This window comes from Hyperolius riggenbachi, chromosome 7 (genome assembly GCF_040937935.1).
Source record: "Hyperolius riggenbachi isolate aHypRig1 chromosome 7, aHypRig1.pri, whole genome shotgun sequence".
NCBI classification, from domain to species: domain Eukaryota; kingdom Metazoa; phylum Chordata; class Amphibia; order Anura; family Hyperoliidae; genus Hyperolius; species Hyperolius riggenbachi.
The window spans coordinates 310,794,136-310,815,407 of NC_090652.1; the positions used below are offsets into that span (position 1 = coordinate 310,794,136).

At 40.6% G+C, this 21,272-nt stretch overlaps 2 protein-coding genes across 2 annotated transcripts; both read left to right on the forward strand.

The window, feature by feature from the left end:
* The first annotated feature begins 2,164 nt into the window (after nt 1-2,164).
* On the forward strand, nt 2,165-3,106 carry LOC137526197 (taste receptor type 2 member 4-like). Its single transcript, XM_068247414.1, has one exon. The coding sequence runs from the start codon at nt 2,165-2,167 to the stop codon at nt 3,104-3,106; it is 942 nt and encodes a 313-aa protein (XP_068103515.1).
* Nucleotides 3,107-10,947: 7,841 nt separating this feature from the next.
* LOC137526198 (taste receptor type 2 member 4-like) lies at nt 10,948-11,889 on the forward strand. Its single transcript, XM_068247415.1, has one exon. The coding sequence runs from the start codon at nt 10,948-10,950 to the stop codon at nt 11,887-11,889; it is 942 nt and encodes a 313-aa protein (XP_068103516.1).
* The last annotated feature ends 9,383 nt before the right edge of the window (nt 11,890-21,272 follow it).

A 21,272-nucleotide genomic window follows, 5' to 3' on the forward strand; every position in this document is an offset into this window, starting at 1 on the left:
AAAAAAAAAAGTAAAGCACTTAATGCATTTCAAAAAGCATTTAACCCCCTTGCCAGTCCAATTCTTGCGGCAAGGGGGCAGCGCAGCACTTTTTTAAAAAAAGTTTTAAATCATGTAGCTAGTCTAGCGCTAACTACATGATAGCCGCTGAGCAGCGGCATCCCCCCAGCCACTCCGATCGCCTCCGGTGATCAGAGTAAGCAGGAATACCCATTCAGAATGGGATTTCCTGCTGGACTTCCCCGGTCGCCATGACGACGGGGCGGGATGACGTCACCGACGTCATGGACGTCGGGACGTCAGAGAGAATCCCGATCCACCCCTCAGCACTACCTGGCACTAATTGGCCAGGCTGCGCAGGGGTCTGGGGGGGGGTGGCTCGGCGCGGCGGGTAGCGGCAAATCGGCGGGTAGCGGCGGCGATCGCATACCACACGCAGCTAGCAAAGTGCTAACTGCATGTAGGAAAACAAATTGCGAAAATCGGCCCAGTAGGGATAACCGGCAAGGAGGTTAATAAATGGCAGTTGTTCAGTCCAACTGCCAGAGTAGAGAGTGCAGAGATTAGAGTGTGCAAACAGGGTGGTGGCTGCATAATTGTATATTTGAGAATCCCCCATGAAGAAAAGGACTAGTCATGAACATGTCAGTTCCATCAGATTACTACTTATTACTGTACTGTAAGTGACAGCAAAGTCAGAGTAAAGCAATTGATAGCTCATTTACTCTAGAAGAAAGTTGCTTCTTTTTTTTTTACATGTATTTTAAATGTAACAATTTAGTAATCTTTTAACCACTTAGGCCCGAAGGGTTGTTTATTTTTTGCATCTGAGCTACTTTCACCTCCCATTCATTTGCCAATAACTTTATCACTACTCATCACAATTAATTGGTCTATAGCTTGTTTTTTCCGCCAACCAATTAGGCTTTCTTTGGGTGATACATTTTGCTGAGAATTAATTTACCGGTATTCTAAATCCATTTTAACAGGAATATTAAGAAAGAAATGGAAAAAAATCATTATTTCCCAGCTTTTGGCCATTATAGTTTGAAATTAATACATGCTACCGTAATTAAAACCCATGTATTTTATTTGCCCATTTGTCCCACTTATTACACCATTTAAATTATGTCCCTATCACAATGTATGGCGCTGATATTTTATTTGGAAATAAAGGTGCATTTTTTTCAATTTGCGTCCATCACTATTTACAAGCCCATCATTTAAAAAAATATATTAATATACTCCTTTGACATGCATATTTAAAAAGTTCAGACCCTTAGGTAACTATTTATGTTTTTTTTATTATTATTGTAATTTTTAATTTTTATTGTTATTAAACATTTTAATTGGGTATTTTTTGATGTGGGAGGTAAACAGCTAATTTTAAATGTTAAAAATGTATTTATTTAATAAATAGTGGATGTGGGTGTAGTTTCACTATTTGACCTCAAGATGGCCACAGTCAAAAAGTCCTGGGATCGATCGATCTCGCTCGATCCCAGGACGGGGAATTAAGGCGGGGAACTTTTTGAACTCAGAAAAGCCGCAGGGTCTGGTGAGACGCTGTCGGCTTTCCTGCGGGGGGCTTCAATCAATGAAAGGGATCTATAGTCCATTTCATTGATCGCTGGGCTAATGGCTGGCAGCGGGAGCATGCACGGGAGCCCCTGTGGGAGCGCACGTGGCCCACGGGCGTGCGTGCAGCCCAACTGGATGAGAATGTTCGTCCAGTTGGGCTTAAGTGGTTAAATATCACTGCTAAATAATGAAATCATGGAATCAGAGTTGCTGGTTCGTTGCCAAAGTAAATTACTATGTCAGACATGCTAGATGAGTTCCAAAGCAGAAAGATTATAATTCTGTTCTGTCCATCAAGTTTAGACAGTGAGCAGACATAAAAGAAGTGACAACATTTAAACATCCCTGAATATGAGACCCCAGAGCAACAAGATGAGTACAGGTTTCCTCTAGAGAAACTCCTGATGCTAGAACAAACAGGAATAAACATCCATCCATCATTTTGTCACTGGGAAAATAGGCAAACAAGTCTGCTATGGAAAGTAGCAACTGATATTTGCAGAGCATTTGCATCAGAATCTAAAATTTCACTTTCCAAATGTTTAAAAACCCTAAACAGCTTCTCCTTCTACAGATTATCATCATGGCTACAGCTCAAGAGGTCACTTTGACCAGCATCATCATCATCGTACAAGTTGTGGGCATTTCCTTGAACGGCATCATTGTGTTCTTCAACTTTAAACGTATGAAAAATGAGCCTGTTATTAGTTCTAGCACGCTGATCTATTTTGCCATGGGGCTGGTCAATGTGTTCATGCAGTTGCAATTCATACTACAGAACTTTCTTTCCGTTTTTTACCCCTACTTGTTGTTTATGAGAGAAGTGACTTTACCTGTTATTATTTTGATTCTGATTTTTGTGCTCTACAGCTTCTGGCTGACTGGCTGGCTGTGTGCTTACTACTGTGTCACCATTGTCAACACCGGCCATCAGCTCATCGCTGTGTTAAGAAGAATCCTCTCATCCTTCCTGCCACATATTCTTCTTCTGACAGCAGTTGGTTCAATTTTCATGAGTGTCCTCTGTATCTGGATGTTGGACATAGTATCTAAGATGGAGCCCCAGACAAACAATACACTGGAAACCTCATTTACTGAAGCAAAACTTCTCATAAATCCAATCTACTTAGCGATAGGAGCTCTCCTGGGTAGCTTTCTTCCCTTTATTATAGCTGTTACCTCCACCGGAGTCACAACATTCACTCTTTTAAGACATATAACAAAAATGAAACACAATGTCTCCGGGTATAATCGTCCCAACATCCAAACTCTCATCAGTGCAACGAGGACCATGGTCTTGCTTCTTACATCCTCCACAATCTTCTGTGTTTTTGAACTCATGTTTTTTGCAGGAGACAAAAAAAAATCTTCAGATTCCATTACCTTTATTGGATGGTATGTTGTCTTGTGTTTTCCTTCCACACAAGCCCTCATTATTATCCACGCCATTCCTAAGCTAAGGAAGACAATTTTGCAGAAACTGTTTTTTAGGAAAGAAATCAATAATGAGACTTATAAAACATAGGGCTCGATTCACTAATCGGTGCTAACCTAGTTAGCATGCCTAAAGGGTTTGGGCGTGCTAACTAGGGTGCTAAGCACTTAGCACATCCAGAGATCGTATGCTGTGCGGTGAGCCAAAAATATAGTTCGGTGCAACGTTTACATTGCACCGTTCGCACTAATTCGCCTTCGCGTGAAACGTGGCACCCGGTGCCCTGTAAACATTGCACCCGGTGCGCCTAAAAGGCGTATTGGGTGCGCTCTAGATGTTGCATCGGTGTGCCATTTAGGGCACACCCAATGGGCCATTTTGGGCGCACTGGGTGCGACGTTTGCAGGGCACGGGGTGCCGCGTTTCACGCGAAGGCGAATTAGCGCGCAAACGGTGCAAGGCTAACGTCGCAACGCGCAACATTTTCAGCGCACCGCACAGCACGCGCAAAAACTCTTATTGCGCGCACACGCACTTTAGACGTGCTGAAGGGCTTTTCACAAGCATGCTAACACTTAGCACCACTTTGTGCATCAAGCCCCTAGAAGGTCATCATTCTTCTCATTGAGATTAAGTTATATGAAGGCTGACAAGAATAGAAATACATACACGAGAGGTCATAGATAGCTTCAATTTCGTAAATAAGTATAACATTATACATCAATAATCTGGGTTTCAAGCCTAATTTACAATTATATTAGTTATTAGTCAGTAACTGTATGATAAAGATGTAAATACAAAAAAATAAAACCATCAGAGATAAAAATCCAAGTATCAACAATATTAACCAGTTGAGGACCACAGGCTTACACCCCCTAGTGACCAGGCTATTTTTTACAATTCAGCACTCTGCAGCTCGCTGCAGGGCCATACAACTTAGCACACAAATGAATTTTGCTTCCTTTTCTTGCCACCAACAGAACTTTCTGTTGAAGACATCACCACTGGCAGGCTGTTTACAGAGCGTAGTTCCATCACTCAAGCAGGGATGCACAATCCCCACTAATCTGCAGCTACAGGACTTGATGCCAATCAGCGTTAGGCAGTCGGGAGGGGGGGAGGGATGTTAAAAAGAAAACAGAGCACAAAAATGGATAATTGTGAAGAGGTCTGAATATCTACAGAGTTCAGATAATATTACATACGGGCCCATAGTCCTGAACAATTTTCCACATCTCACAAGAGCGCCAGCAGTGATGAGAAAAAATGACAATATTATTTTGCATACATTTTCAAGAAAATAATATTATGTTCTATTTTTGAGCAAAAATGTCATCAAAAATAAGCTTTAATTCTCATGGTTCTCTTGCTTTTTGCAAATTTTTGCAGTAAAAATATATATTTTTCTCATTTTTATGGTAGGTTTTTTTTGTGGTAAAAAATATAGTTTTTCCACATGTTCGCGCTTTGCACAGTAAAATACAGATTTTTTGCATTTTCACGCAAAATGTAAATATACAAGCTATTTTCCTGAAAATATTTGTGAAATTGAAAAAAATATAATTTTCGATGTGAAATTTTTTTGGCAAAAATTTGCAAGCAACACTGGGCGCCAAATAGCATCAAACTTATTAATCATATTATTCAGTCTAATTGCTATCTCCTCCATCTCTATCACATCCAAAACTTTGTCAATTAACATATCCCTAGTTGGTGGAGACTGGGAATTCCATAAAGCTGCAATGGATCATTAGAGATGGCCTGAACCATTCTGCTGGCAAATAGTTTGTGGCGAAGAACAATGAGTGCTCACTGTTGCCCCCTCAGGTGAACACATGGCATATTCGACCCACCCCCTATACACCATAATGGAGACAAACTTTTACCCCTCACCCCAGAGTCAACAGACACATGGCAGCCAATCAGCCACCTGTACCCCCCCCCCCCCCCACACACACACACACACACCTATCAGAAAGCCTGCACAGCAGCCATTCTGTAGTCTGTGTTTGGCTTCTGTGCTAGGCAGATCAGGGAGAGTGTGCTGCAGATAAAGAAAGCATTAGTTAGGCCTGTTTTCTGTGTCCCCAGTAGAGTTTCTTGCTGCTACAGTACCGGTTCACTATCTACCTATCCCCAGAGCCCTTCTAAAGGCTCTGTTTTTATCTTGCAATATTGATGTTCAGTGTGTCCACACAGTGCAGATTAACTGACACAGACAGATACAGTCAGTGCTTAGTGCTACAGTAGTTTACCCTTCTGAGGGCTGGTTTTCTTTTTCTTGCTATTGTTATATTGCAATCCTTTGTGTCCAGACAGGTCTGCTAGTCCTAGTAGTGCACCGACCATAACCCAATAATCCTTCACCACCACTACTGGCATCTAGTATTCACTACTGCCCCCTGTATAAGGACTCAGTGCAGAATCAGTGTTTTTTTTTGGTCACTTAGCTGTCAATGAACTTCCTCAGCCTGACCATAGAGGCTGTAAAACTGTGATCACCTGCACTTCCGCAAATGTGTGCACAAGCACAGCAGCCACTGCACACCACTACACAAAGACTGCCCCATGAGGACTAACATTTATGTCCTGGAGGTGTCAATGAGTAAAAACAATGATTTGCTCACCCGACGTTATCACTAAAGCCCTTTGCGGTTGTTTGCTGCGCTTTAAACATGGCAATTCATCTGTCAATGTGAACCGAGCAAACTTTTGTGGAAAATGTGCGTTTGGAAACCAAAAATTTCCTGTTCACTACATCACTATGGGTCATTTTCCTGACATTTTTTCAAGTATACAGAGGACACATAGTATACATAAATGTGACAATATAAACAGTGATACAAAAGATAACTATGGGACTTCAAGACTTAACGCTTTAAACTATTTTTATAAAAAGCAAGGAGTTTACTCAGCACACTTATCAAAACAATACCATGTCCTCTTTGCAGCCTCAGGACTTGTGCACTCTAAAAAGTCAAAAGCAGACAGACAGGAAATAGTGCATAGTATCTCCAATCACATCCACCCTTACAAAATTGGAAACATGCTTATCTCCTATGAAATAAAGGCTTACCTACTGTAAGGTTCAGTGGTGCTCATCACAAGCTCATGATCACGAGTAACATGAAAAGACCAAATTTGTAGGTTATGTTAAGAAGAACAGTGGTGCACTGGAGGTGGGGAAGATCCCCTTGTCCATGGATTGGACAAGGGCTCGGGGGGGGGGGGGAGCATTGGCTGCCCCTCTCCCCCGGAGCCCCCCCCCATACCATGGACCATGCGGTCCAGTATAGCTCAGGGTGCGAAGCCTCACTCGGCCGGGGCTCCGCATTCTGGCTATCACAGCCTGCATGAGAAACAAGGGGTTAAAGGTGCTTGAAAGGGGGGAGCCTACATCTTTTTTTATAAAAATGTCCCACCCTCTGAACATAAGAAAAAGTAAAAAAAAAAAATAGGAAAAGATGCCAGGGATCTTTATACGGCCATATTGCGGCTGTATAGCGATCCCTGGCCAAAGCATTGTGGGTGCAGAGGGGTTTCCAGGGGGTCTGTAGGCGCTGCGTACAGACCCCCTGGAAACCCCATCATGAAATTCATTGCTCTTTTTTTGATATATGTAAATTAATTTACACTACCGTTTTTTACATTAACTGTCATTTACCGCATTTAAAGAGACACTGAAGCGAAAAAAAAAAAAATATGATATAGTAAATTGGTTGTGTACTATGAATAATTACTAGAAGATTAGCAGCAAAGAAAATATTCTCATACTTTAATTTCAGGTATATAGTGTTTTTTCTAACATTGCAACATTCTATAATATGTGCAGATTACACAACACTCAGCATTCAAAATGAGTCTTTCAGAGCAGTCTGTGAACTAATGACCTCTCCTCTAGCAGAGAAAAAGTAAACAGTCCAGGAACAGTTGAGATAATAAAAGTCAGATAACAGCCCTCTCCACGACTAACTTGGTCGGAGAGCTTAATGGCTTGTTTGCATAGAGATAACAACTGGAGTTTCTCAACTCTTCCTGTACTGGAAACAATTACACTGATGTATCTGATCTTAATGTTTTATTTCTTAGCTGTGCTACACATACAAATCATAATATCATCATTTTTTTTTCGCTTCAGTGTCTCTTTAAATGTATACTTTTTCCTTTAAAACTTTCAAATCAATTTTCTCTAAAACTATAAGGCCTTCTTAAAAAAAAAAATCCTTTTGTTCCCACTGTTCTTCTTAAAATAACCTGCACATTTGGTGTTTCTAGCATGTTACAAGTGGTTTATAACTTCCATTTCGCTTCCATTAGAACCCGCAATGTGAGTTTTTACATTTTCATTTTTACTTTTTGATTTCCTTATAAGAATATGACAGTTTCTTTCACTACCTTTTTTATCTAATTGTTGATGTAGTGGTGACTGGTGGTGACTGGCGAGTCCACGACAGTGGTGAGGAGTGGTGTTAATGTTGAAGTTTTATTGGAAATATTTTTTTGTTTACCTGACACATCAACAACAACAACAAAACATGTGCAAAGTGCTTTTCTCCCTGAGGACAAAAGTGCATAAGTTTGTCTCAGATCTGTACATAGTGATGTGTACAGGGGGAACAATGTGTGATCATAACTGCCAGACTAAGTAGGTGTTTTTTTAGTTTTGATTTAAATATGTCCAGGGTTGGAGCTGTCTTGATTAAGTTTGACAAGGCATTCCACAGAAAACAAAAATTGGAAGAGACCGAGAGCCCAATCTGGTGTAGTATTTTCAGAGAATATGGAGATATAACGGAATTAAATTTATACTTACAAGTCTGGGTTACCACATAGGCAACCACTGAGACAGCAGGTGGGGAGAATTATCACCTGACCCCACTCAGGTTAAAATGTCACTCTCTATAGAAGGAAAAAATGGGGATATACCCCTCCGCCGAGGGTGGACTAAGTAATCGGATAAACAGGGATAATAGAGGCACCAGACAAGTATAAAATAGGTTAAAAACCGTCTAAAAGGAAGGAAATGGGTGGATTCGCCTCCCCCAGGTACATAAATGACAAGGCTAATTCAGCCGTTAGATATACAACTGTGTTTATTTAAACACATCCAATAATGATGCAACGTGTTTCACGGGCCAACATCCCGCTTCATCAGGCAATAGAACAAGGAGAACACTGAAGGACAAAAGGGGAGAAAGAAGAAAACAAAGGGAGGGAAACAAAAAGGAAAAATGATGCTATAGGGTGCTCAAAACTTCATCACAAATCATCATATTCTGATATAGTTTATACAACAAAATCTTATGATCTCAAAAGATAATAAATTACGATAAAATTAAAATTAAAAATAAAAATATAACAATATTGCCCCGAATGCTATGTCAAACCATTGTCCAGACAACTGTACAACATAGCTTCCCTGCAAAATACCTACCCCCCTTAACCAGAGTCCATTCAATTCAATTTAGCTCTGCCCATAATATATAACATATGGCAAATAATCCAATGGTTCATGGTTATGATGATTTGTGACGAAGTTTTGAGCACCCTCTAGCATCATTTTTCCTTTTTGTTTCCCTCCCTTTGTTTTCTTCTTTCTCCCCTTTTGTCCTTCAGTGTTCTCCTTGTTCTATTGCCTAATGAAGCGGGATGTTGGCCCATGAAACGCATTGCATCATTATTGGAGAATTGTTTTAAATAAACACAGTTGTATATCTAACGGCTGAATTAGCCTGGTCATTTATGTACCTGGGGGAGGTGAATCCACCCATTTCCCTCCTTTTAGACGGTTTTTAACCTATTTTATACTTGTCTGGCGCCTCTATTATCGCTGTTTATCTGAAGGCATTCCACAGGGTAGGGGCAGCATGACAGAAAGTTCTGTCTCCAAAGATTTTTAGTTGGACTCTGGGGGTGGTCAAGTTATTATATCCTTTTGAACTGAAGTTGTGGGTGGTGTGATGCATTTGCAACAAATCCTTCAGGTATCCCCAGAGGCGCTCACTTCTGCATTTAGACCCATTGAGTTGTGCTCCTGTTTGTCTGATGGGGCGGGACCGCGCCTGCGAAACGCGTTGCACTAAGTGGAGTTAAATAAAAAAAAATTTGTATTGATATATTGTGACTCAATTGAGTTTTATATTTTTGAGGAAGGTAAGTCCACCTGAACATCCCCCTCTTTTTTAAACGTTTTTATTCTACTCTGGCGCCTCTGTACACCAAGATTTGCTAAAAACTTCCGGTATCCCAGATTGTGTAGAGATTTGAATATTAGCGTGCCAATTTTGAAATGGATTCTCGATTTTATGTGTAGCCAGTGTAGTGAGCAAAGGATGGGTGTTATGTGGAAATGGCAGGGTTGGCTTGCTAAAGAGAACCCGAGGTGGGTTTTACAAATCCTAAGTGCCTACAGAGGCTGGGTCTGCAAATAATGCCCAGCCTCTGTTGCTATATTATATCCCCCCAGCCCCCCCCCCCCCCCCGCACTCTGCTCTGCCCCCCAAAGTAAATCGCAGTGCTAGCGACACACAGTGTGTCACCAGCAGGCTGTTTACACGTATACTGTCATTCTCGCCGCTCCCCCGCCTCCTCTATGTTGCCGCTCTCCGCCTGCGTCCCTTGCCTCCAATCATCTTGGGTTCTTTTTAACAGTTTTGTGGCAGCATTCTGTACGAGCTGCAGGGAAGGGGGGGGGGGTAGGTCTTTATATTTAAGGCCTACATAGAGGGCATTGCAATATTCCAACCGTAATGGGATGTGACACATCACACTTTAGGAACTACTATGTGTGCACAAGTGCCTATGTGGACTGGAGGAGGAAAAAGCTGGCTCCCAGATCTAGAAAGAGAACCGAACTATGGACTAGTTGTGTTTCTCAAACCTTGACATTGCAAATCAGGCCAAGAAAAGTAACAGTTTATACTGTCCATGTTGGGATTGACACACTGTAATCATAAAAAAGGGATTATATGTATAATGTGAGCAAGCTACATATTTAATCAATATCCCATTAGAGCTTATGGACCAAGAAAATGAGGGAAATACACAAAAGGTAAGGGGAGCTGCGAAACGAAATATAAGAGACAATTGTGTGTGCTGTAGATAAGACTAAGAGCTATTAAAGACCAATATTAGGGTAAGAGGCCAAAATATCTGCTTGCCTGAAGAGAAGAGTTTTAGTTTGCATTAAAAGTTTTCAAAACTTGTAACGTTTTGCACAGGTGAGGGAGTGCTAGTGGAGTGAAGAAGCACAAGATAAATCCTGAATGTTGAAGTGTCAGAGATGACAAAGGTGCCTAGCGTGCTTTAGAGTCCGTACTGTGTATCACTCCTGTTTATTGCCTGAAGAATCAGGATTTTGCCTGCAAAAAGTGTTGCAACTGTTTTTGGGCGTATATGAATAAATTTTTTACTACTCTAATTGTGTCTGTTTGGGTTGGCTGGTCCACCACCGCATCCCTAATGTTTTAAACTTTTTAGTGAATTTTATCCTACTGGCGCCTCTGCACTACTCTGCGTATGAGATGATTAGGATGGATGGAAGGAGAAGATCATCATTGGTAGAGTGCAGGTTGCAAGAAGGATGGTATCAGGAAATCAGGACAATTAGTCCCAAGGCAGGAAGATTATAATTTTGTTCAGTTCATATCAAGTTTAGGCAGTGAGCAGACATAAAATAAGAGATAACATTTAGACATCTCTGACTGTAGGACCTCAGGACAGAAAAAGAAGCACACGTTTCTTGTAAGTTTTTTTGTTTGAGCATCAGGAATACACATCCATCCATATTTATGTCACTGTGAAAATAGGAAAGCAAATCTGCTATGGAAAGTACCAACCAATATTTGCAGAGTATTTGCATCAGAATCTAAAATATCTCTTTCCTAATGTCTTAAAACCCTTAGCAGTGTCCTCTTGAACAGATCATCATAATGGCTACAGCTCAAGAGGCCACTTTGACCACCATCATCACCACCGTGCAAGTTGTGGGAATCTCCTTGAACATCTGCATCGTGTTCTTCAACTTTAAAAGTCTGAAAAATGAGCCCATTATTAATCCTAGCACTTTGATCTATTTTGCCATGGGGCTGGTCAATGTGTGCATGCAATTGTTGTTCATGCTACAGAACTTCCTCTCTTTCTTGTGTCCCCGCTTGTTTTTTACAAGAAAAGTGACTTTACCTGTCATTATTTTTGGTGTGATTTTTATGTTCTACAGCTTCTGGCTGACTGGCTGGCTGTGTGCTTATTACTGCATCACCATTGTCAACACCAGCCACCAGCTCATCGTTGTGTTAAGAAGAATCCTCTCATCCTTCCTGCCACATATTCTTCTTCTGACTGCAGTTAGTTCAATCTTCATGAGTGTCCCCTGTATCTGGATGATGGACATGGTACTTCAGATGCAGCCTCAGACTAACAGTACATTGGAAACCTCATTTACTGGAGCTAAACTTCTCATAAATCCAGTATTCCTAGGAATCGGAGCTGTCCTAGGTAGCTGCCTTCCCAATATTCTGGCTGCTGTCTCCACTGGAGTCACAACATTCACTCTTTTAAGACATATAACAAAAATGAAACACAACGTTTCCGGATATAATCATCCCAACATCCAAACCCTCATCAATGCAACGAGAACCATGATCGTGTTTCTTGCATGCTCTGTAATCTTCGGTGCTTTTGAAGTCATGTACTTTTTCGGAGAAAAAAACACGTCTTCATATTCCATCGCCTACATTGGATGGTTTGTTGTCCTGTGTTTTCCATCCACACAGGCCCTCATTATTATCCACGCCATTCCTAAGCTAAGGAAGACAATTTTGCAGAAACTTTGTTTTAGGAATGAAATGAATAATGCGACTTATAGTACATAAAGGGTCATCATCGTTCTAATTGAGATGAATTCGCTAATTTATGAAATTTAGGAAATTTACATTTTACAAAGTTAACATTTTACAAAATTAATCTGGGTTTCAAGTGTTATTTACAATAATGATGGCGATGATGACGATGATGACAGACAATGATTATTGTTGCTGTTATTCACCATCATCATTATCCATTAAGACAACACTTTCACTTTCCATGACATTGTTTTAAACTACTTTCCATTTCAGGATGAAAACTCTACATCGTAATTAGTGCTGGTGTAGGTTTTGGAACGTAGAATCTACATCCTGCATTAAATGTGGGTGCTCCCATGTGCATGGTCCTGTGAATTATTGTTGCTAGCAAATATCTACAAACATTCAATAATGTTAGGCAAAATATATATGTACAAAAATAAATAAATAAAGTGACACGATCCCAAGAAAATAACGTTTTTTTTGTTTTGTTTTTGTTTTTTACTCCCCAGTCACGTTTAAACCCCGGCCTAGGGGCTTTTAACTGGGATTTGTAAATTGTGGACTAGTGTTGAACTATATTATTTGGTTGAACTCGACTGACTGACAGATTGATTGAGTTTGCCTCCTGGAGGCTTAAGGGCCTGTTCATACTTGCTGCGTTTGTAGAACGCGTATAAATTCAAAGAAACGCAAGTTGAAAAACGCATGCGTTTTTCTTGCGTTTGAATGCGTTTTCTATTGCGTTTTGCACAAACACGTGACCCAGGGGAAAAAAAAGAATTATGGGAACCGCAGAGGAAAACGGACGCTAAAAACGCAATAGTACGTGTTTTTGATACGCGTCCATAGACTTTCATTGCGTCCGTTTCTATGCGTATCGCACAGAACTGCGTGCAGCAATGCGGATGAGAAACGTATGCGTCTCATAGGCATACATGTGAACTAGCCCATTCAAAAGCATTAGGAGCCGTTTCTATGCGTTTTTGGTACCCGGACATGTTCCCTGAAAACGGCTAGGAACGCATATAGTCTGAACAGGCCCTAAAGCACACCTTTTGTCTAACTAAAAAAAAAAACCCACAAGAAGTAGTACACTCAGACTAGAGTTATAGCTACCTGGCAAATCATCTGTACAAATAATCTTTTTGTTGTATTCTTGTGGAGCCCAACAATAATAAATGCCTAAAATGGGTAAAGAAATATAACTGAAATCAAGTAAAACCACACATAAGCAAAATAAATAAATAACTTAAAATCTATATTAATCAATTTTATTTGAGGCCTTTCCCCAGGTAGTAAAAACAATTCAAATATATGTTGAACTATCATCCGTGAACAATGTGCAACTCATGCAATAAACAACCATCTAAAAGAAAACCTGTAACTACAAAAAGTTCCCCTGGGGGGTACTCACCTCGGTAGGGGTAGCCTCCGGATACGATTGAGGCTTCCCCCGTCCTCCTGTGTCCCATGCCGGTCTTGCTGTGCCCCTCCGAACAGCGGGGATGTAAATATTTACCTCCACCACCAGGTGCCATTGGTATTCACCATCACCTCTGCGATTGCTTAAAGAGTATTTCCCTGTTTAAAACCAATTATTACCAATTAATAGCAGCATTTAAAGTCTTGATTTAACTTTAAAATCCATTTTCTAAAAAAGTAAAAGTTCTTTTTGGATTTTTTTGTTTAAGTTGTAGCCCCTTGTCACCTTTATAATCCATGCAATTTGGGGGATTGTAGCACGTATGGGGGCTTTGCTATTAGCTAAAGCGATTTTCCGTGATCACGGCCGTGAATTTCCGTGGTTGCCTCAACCATGAGAATTATCCTGGTCGAATTATTGAGTCTGTTTCAAATCCGGAAATTAATCACGGAATTTCCAGATTTTCTTTTCAACCACGACCGAATGGGTCGAATCCGTGATTGGGGGTATCCGATCATTGCACAGTTACCATGGCTTGTATCACCTTGGTAGCAAAGATGAGATAAAATACCGATATTCTCTTTTAATTAATTTTCACAAAAATGTTACAATTCGACTTTCGAGCAAAAATGCCATTAAAATTATATTGTAATAAGTGTTTGACTGTTTTTCATTTACACACTAAAAATAATCATTTTTGCGCTTTTCACAAATTTTAGCAGTAAAAATAATGACTTTTCTCGTTTTTAGCCAATTTTTGCAAATTTGTTTCATTTGACCATATTGCAAAAAAAAAAGTACAACAATGTGAGTGCAGGCTTTGGGCAGCAGTGATCTGCATGCAGGCATTGGACAGGGGGGTTCTGGAGCAGAAGCACACAGGCTTTGAGTGGCGAGGCTCTGCGGTGTTTATGGTGTGGTGTGTTATTCTTTTGAGAATCGTCGATTTACTGGTTTATAAGGATCATCAGTAGGGATCCCATTCCCTATAAGGGACTATTCACACTTGCCCTAGAATTTTCTGCATGCCTTTAAAGAGAACCAGAGCTGAAAAACAAATAGATTTATACATACCTGGGGCTTCCTCTAGCTCCATAAGCCTGGATAGCTCTCACTCTGCCGCTGCCTCTGTCCGCCGGTACCGGGTCCCGTACTTTCGGCCAGTCGACGCAAGCGCAGAGCGCTCCCTCCGAACTACGCAGGCGCACGCGTACAAATCCAGAGGGAGCCCCTGTGCATGTGTACAACTGGTCGCGTCCGGCAGAAGTGACGGGACCCGGTACTGGCAATACAGACAGCGGAGGACGGCGGCGTGGGAGCAATCCAGGCTTTTTGGAGCTAGAGGAAGCCCCAGGTATGTATGACATATTTTACCATTTTTAAGCTAACCCTCGTCTCTGGTTCCCTTTAAATATTTTTGAGGACAATTTTGGATTGCTAATTTTCTGTGCATATCAATGAGGTTAATTTACATACAATGGGCCTGATTCACAAAGCGGTTAGCACGCTGGTGAAAAGCCCTTTATCACGCCTAAACTCAGTTTAGGCATGATAAGTTTAGGTGTGATAAGTTTAGATGTGATGAGTTTAGGCATGATAAGTTTAGGTGTGATAAGTTTAGGCATGATAAGTTTAAGCACCAACTGGGTTAGCACCGCAGTGCACAGCTGATCAAATGTTTTGCACTAGCAAAGTCTGGTGCACTTCGCATAGAGTTTAATGGCGCTGCTTTGCGTGCGGGACTTTGCGCGCGATCTAAACTTATCTAAACTTAGCATGCCTAAACTTAGCATGCCTAAACTTATCACGCCTAAACTGGCTTTTCACCAGTGTGGTGCAATGGTTATCACGCCTAAAGTCTCTAACTGGGTTAGCACCGCTTTGTGAATCGAGCCCAATGTGTCTAATTAACCTAAAATGTCATGCTATTTGTCTAAGTTGCCATTGACTTGCATTAAATGACAAGCACACACACAAAAAAAGCATAATCACCATACACTTTTAAAACCCAGAAAAATTGCAAAATGCAAAATGCTGAAAAAAAGAAAATAAAAATGCAGAAAAAAATAGTGCCATTCAAACACATTAAGAGTGTAAAGAATGGGATTTAGCAAAAACTGCTCACATATTGTAATAGGTGTGAAGTGTGATCCTGTAAACCCATGCTACTTTGTTTTAAAATAGATTATTATTGGATGACACAAGATTGTAGCTTTCCTTAGTTTGTGCTTTGACATATATGGGGGTTAATGCAAGGTTATGAATTTAGAAGTTATAGTTGAAGTCCGATAAACAGATTTTATAGAGATCTCTGCCACTGGCTGTCCAGGAGGATTTGTAAAAAAATAAATATATTTTTTGGGAAAAAAAAAACTCTTTCACACACATACATGGAACTGCAGTCATATGCCCCCTAATTCTTTCACTCCTCAGCAAGCCCCCCTGTGGTCTGTGACTCTGATGAATGTGGCAATAACTACTAGCAAACAAGGAGTTAACCCAGTCCAGGTTGGATGGGCCATTTACCATTGTCAGACTATGTCAGGGAGCAACAAGGACTTGAAAGGTAAAAAGGTTACAGTTGTTTTGTTTTTGTTTTGTTTTTATACTTGGTTTAAGAAGAGGACATGAAAGAAAAGACAGTCTGGAAACACAAAAAGTTAAAACAGAAAACACACACAAGTTTCCTTTAAATGTATCTTTTGAGAATCATCAATACGCCTCTATCCAGCAGCTCTGTGTAATTCTGAAACAGGAGAGCAAGCCTGCCATGGAAAGTAGCAACTAATACTTGCAGATTATTTGCATCAAACTACACTATTTCACTTGCCAGAGAGCTAAAAACCATAAACAGACACCTTATGATCATTATCATCATCATGATGTCTTCAGCTACAGTAATTGCTCTTATCAGCATCACCTCTGTGCAAACTGTGCTGGGACTTTCCTTGAACAGCTACATTGTGGTCTTCAGCTTTAAAAGCCTAAAGAACGGGCTCAGTGGTAGTGCTAGCACTCTTATTTACTTTGCCATGGGGCTGGTCAATGTATTCATGCAGTTGCTATTCATGACACTGAATTTCCTCCTAGTCTTTTGGCCCCACTTGTTTTTTATGAGGAACATGGCTCTTTTTGTAAATATTTTGAATTTGATAATTATGAGCTACAGCTTCTGGCTGACTTGCTGGCTGTGTGCTTACTACAGTGTCAGCATTGTCAACACCGGCCATCGGCTCGTTGTGGTGTTTAAAAAAGTCCTGTTGTCCTCTCTCCCACGTATTCTTCTTCTGACAGCAGTTGGTTCCGTTTTTATGAGTGTCCTCTGTATCTGGATGATGGATGTGGCATGTCAGATGCAACCTCAAACTAACAGTACTTTGGAAACAACCCTTTTCAAAATAATTATCATTTTAAATCCAGCACACACATTGTTATCAGCTCTGCTGGGCTATTGTGTGCCCTTCACACTGTCTGTTTTCTCCACTGGAGTCACCACACTGACTCTTATAAGACATATAAAAAAAATGAATGACAATGTCTCTGGATGTACTCGTCCCAATAACCAAACCCTCATCAATGCAACGAGGACCATGATCCTGTTTTTTATATACTCCATCATCTGTGGTGGTGCTCACCTCATGCTTTTTGCAACAGAGCATAACACCTCTTCAGATCTCAGAAGAGTAATTAAATGGTTCATGGTCATGTGTTTTCCATCGGTAAAAGCTTTCATTATTATCCAGGCCATTCCCAAGCTGAGAATGGCAATTCTGGAGTTGTTGTGTCTTTAAAGAGAAAGCAAGGATTAGAATTGATTAGGTTGAGAAAATTAAAAATCATTTTCATAGATATAGTTCTTAACTGAGATATACTGTGCTTCATAAATTAGTATCCGATTTTAGAGAATGTCCTATGTTGTTAGTATTACTCTTTTTTAGGTTTCATTGTTGCCATTATTACTATTATTATGTTTTATTCTATTTAAAGAAAACCTGTAATGAAGAAAAAGTCCCCTGGGGGTACTTACCTCGTGAGGGGCAAGCCTCAGGGTCCTAACGGGGCTTCCCCTGTTCATCTCTGTCCCTCCGTTGTCCAACTGCAGCCTCCCAAAGTGCGCGATGTAAATATTTACCTCCCGGGATCCAGCGCAGGTGTAGTAGCGGATCTCCCTTCGGGATAAGGCGGAAATAGCCAAACCTGATCAATCCGCTCTACTGTACAGGCGCCTGTGCTGGATCCCGGCAAGGTAAATAAATCAGCGCTTGTCAGGCTTGTCGGGAGAGGATTCCAGGACACTTTAGGGGAGCCAGCGCTGGACTGCCTGCAGCTACACGGATGGGGAAAGCCACCCCCCTCCCGAGGTCAGTATCTCAAGGGATGTTTTTTTGTTGTTACTGCGTCTCTTTAAACGATAGGACTCATGCCGTGTCCTTCCTTTCTTGGTGGTAGCACTACACATTTGGACAGTCTGGTACTGCTGTTATCTATCATCAGATGGCCATCTACAGGCCCTAAAGAAAATCTACCTGCAACTCCCTGTATTGTCTGCGGGGGAAACTAGACATCTGGTGCTTCCACTTCACCAGCAGGTGGTCCATCAATAAATATAGTTCTTAATTGAGATGTCACAGATATCCAGATATCCTATATGTCATGTAATTTGCATAAGAGTGTAGAGAATGTTCCACATTGTTATAATAACGATTGTTTTTGTTTAATAGCTGTCATTATTGCTATTATTATTTTTTGTTCTATTTAACCTGTCAGTGGTAAGCCACCACATTAAAACATCATGCTGGAACCTCTTAATGGATCCAGAGCATTTTAATGCTTTGCTTGGCCCCAGTGCCGCTGTGCATGTGCGTGCGCATGCCTGGCATTCTTACCCATTGGGTCTTGGAGATTCTTGATTGGTGAAAAATGTGTTCCCCGAACCAATCGTAGTGCCTAGAATGAATGGATATGTCCATTCACTATATAGGAAGTAGCAAAGTAATGATATATTAAAAATATATTAAAAAAAAGTGATAGTGGATAGTGTTTCTAGTGCTATCTAATGGTAAAAGTTAAATTACACACACACACACACACACTAGTGATGTCGCGAACCTCCGATTTTTGTTTCGCAAACCCTGTTAACAAAATTCCGTGGAAAGGACTTCAATGGGGAGGCGAACTTAAAAATTTAGAAAAATTTCTACCGGCTGGAAAAATGATAGAAAACATGTTTCAAGGGATCTAATACCTGGAAGAAGACATGATTGAGTGAAATACACATCAAAAGTCCCAGGCAAAAATCTAGATTTCACATAAACCCCTATTCTAAGGTCACAAATCTCATTCAATGTTCAATTACAGGCCTACACTGCTTTACAACATCAGGCAGTGTATCCCTCTCGCTCCTCCCTCCCTCCTTCCAGAGGGAAAAGGGTCTCATCTTCCAGGGAATTGTAGAATTTCAAAAGCCAGCTTATATACCTTGGCCGGTAATTGAACCCAGGTCTGAGTGCTTGGTAGTCAGGCCTAATCTCCCCACCTGCGTATTCAGTGGTTGCCTAAAGGGCAACCCTGGTTTGTAAGTATATTACTTACGTTACACTATAACTTCAATTTCCAAAACATACTACACTATATTGGGCTCTCGGTCTCCATTTGTTTATTTCCTACAAGCTTTCTTGGTACTCAGCTCTCTTAACCGCTATACCACCACCAACACTCCATGCTGAAAGCAGCCTAGCATGTACCATTATGATATATCCTAGAGAAAAATGAGCTTGCTTAAGAATTTGTAGGCTTTTAAAAGCCAGCTTACATACCTTGGCCGGGAATTGAACCCAGGTCTTGGCCGGGAATTGAACCCAGGTCTGAGTGCTTGGTAGTCAGCTCTCTTAACCGCTATACCACCACCAACACTACATGCTGAAGGCAGCCTAGCATGTACCATTATGATATATCGTAGAGAAAAATTAGCTTGCTTAAAGATTTGTAGGCTTTTAAAAGCCAGCTTACCCATACCTTGGCCGGGAATTGAACCCAGATGTGAGTGCATGGTAGATAGCTCTCTTAACCACTATACCACCACCAACACTACATGCTGTGTGATATACCCCCCCCCCCCCCAAAAGAAAACCTAAAAAAATGTTTTAAAAATACATAAATAGTTGCCTCAGTTTTTTGTAATAGGTATGTCATAAGGGTATATTACTGTTATGGTAGTACGTAGGGGCTTATAATTATTGACCGGACACAAAGAAAACTAAAAACAAAAAAAATTGCATATATACATACATATATATATATATATATATATATATATATATATATATATATATATATATATATATATATAAATATATATATATATATATATATATATATATATATATATATATATATATATATATATATAAATATATATATATATATTTTTTTTTTAAATAATATAATTTGCTAGGAACTTAATTTAACCCTCCTGGCAGTCTAATAAATTCCGCCAGGAGGCAGCTCAGCAGTTTTGTTTTTTTTAAATCATGTAGCGAGCACATGATAGCCGCTACTCAGCGGCATCCCCCCGCCCACTTCGATCGCCTTCGGCGATCTCCGATCAGGAAATCCCGTTCAAAGAACGGGATTTCCTGGAGGGCTTCCCTCGCCGCCATGGCGACGGGGCAGGATGACGTCAGCGATGTCAGCGACGTCGTGACGTCATTGGGAGTCCCGATCCACCCCTCAGCGCTGCCTGGCACTAATTGGTCAGGCAGTGCACGGGGTCTGGGGGCGGCGCAGCGCGACGGATAGCGGCGATCGAGCGCGGGGCGGCGGCGATCGGTGTGCTGAGGCAGCTAGCAAAGTGCTAGCTGCGTGCAGCAAAAAAAAAATTAAGCAAATCGGCCCAGAAGGGCCTGAGAAAACCTCCTGCGCGGCCTCCCCCGAACTACATTCGGGGTTACCGCCAGGAAGGTTAAATGTTATGATAACAAGGACTAATGGACAAATAAAATGCATGGGTTTTATTTATAGTAGCATTGCTTATATTAAAACTATAGGGGTGGAATTGGAATAATAGTGCATTTTTTATATATTTTTTTTTCTTGTTTATTTTTTCCTATAAAAGGCATAAAAAAAAAAAAGTAATTACTGAAAATAAGTATCTCCCACAAAGAGCCCAATTTGTGGCGAAAAAATAAAAAATAAAAAACAAGGTATAGATCATTTTGTTGTGATAAGTAGTAGTGAAGTTATTGGCAAATGAAAGGGAGGAGTGCTGACAGGTGAAATTGCCCTGGTCCGTTAGGGTGAAAATGCCTTGGGGGTGAAGTGGTTAAACAATCAGAGTCATGCCTTATCCTTTCTTTCTTGATGGTGGCTCTATACATCTGGACAGTCTGTTCTGCTGTAATCCACCAGCAGGTGGCCATCTACAGGCCCTAGAGAAAGACTACCTGCAACTCCCTGCTTTGCCGCTGGTGGGACTAGACATCTGTATTATGGCGCTTCCACTTTTCACCAGCGGGGGGTCTGTCAACATACATACATTTATAATGTAGTCATCTGTGATAATTTGTTCAGTGCACTGCTTCTATCTTCTTCTAGTATCCACCCTATCTATGTATGCTTTTGTGTGAAATTATCTGTTTGCTGTATTTTTGGATTGGTTTCACCGGGAGTCGTTGGTAACTTTTTTAAATTCTGCACTGTTATAATAAATATTTGCACTTTATTTACTGTGTCACTTCTCAATGTTTGCTGCTAGTAGTGATTACTTTGCTCTACTGCAAATTCAGCCGCAAATTAAACATTATAATTCTTATTTTGTCTATAGCAAGCTTGAAAAGTCATCAAGTAAAAAGGGGGAGATAGCGCTCAGATTAAAAAAGATAAGCTGCTAAGAAAAATGAGAAGCACAAATCTCCTTTCAGATTATTTTATTTATTTTTATTTGTCAGCATTTGCGCCATAGTATTAATCCACTAATCTCTATGTCATT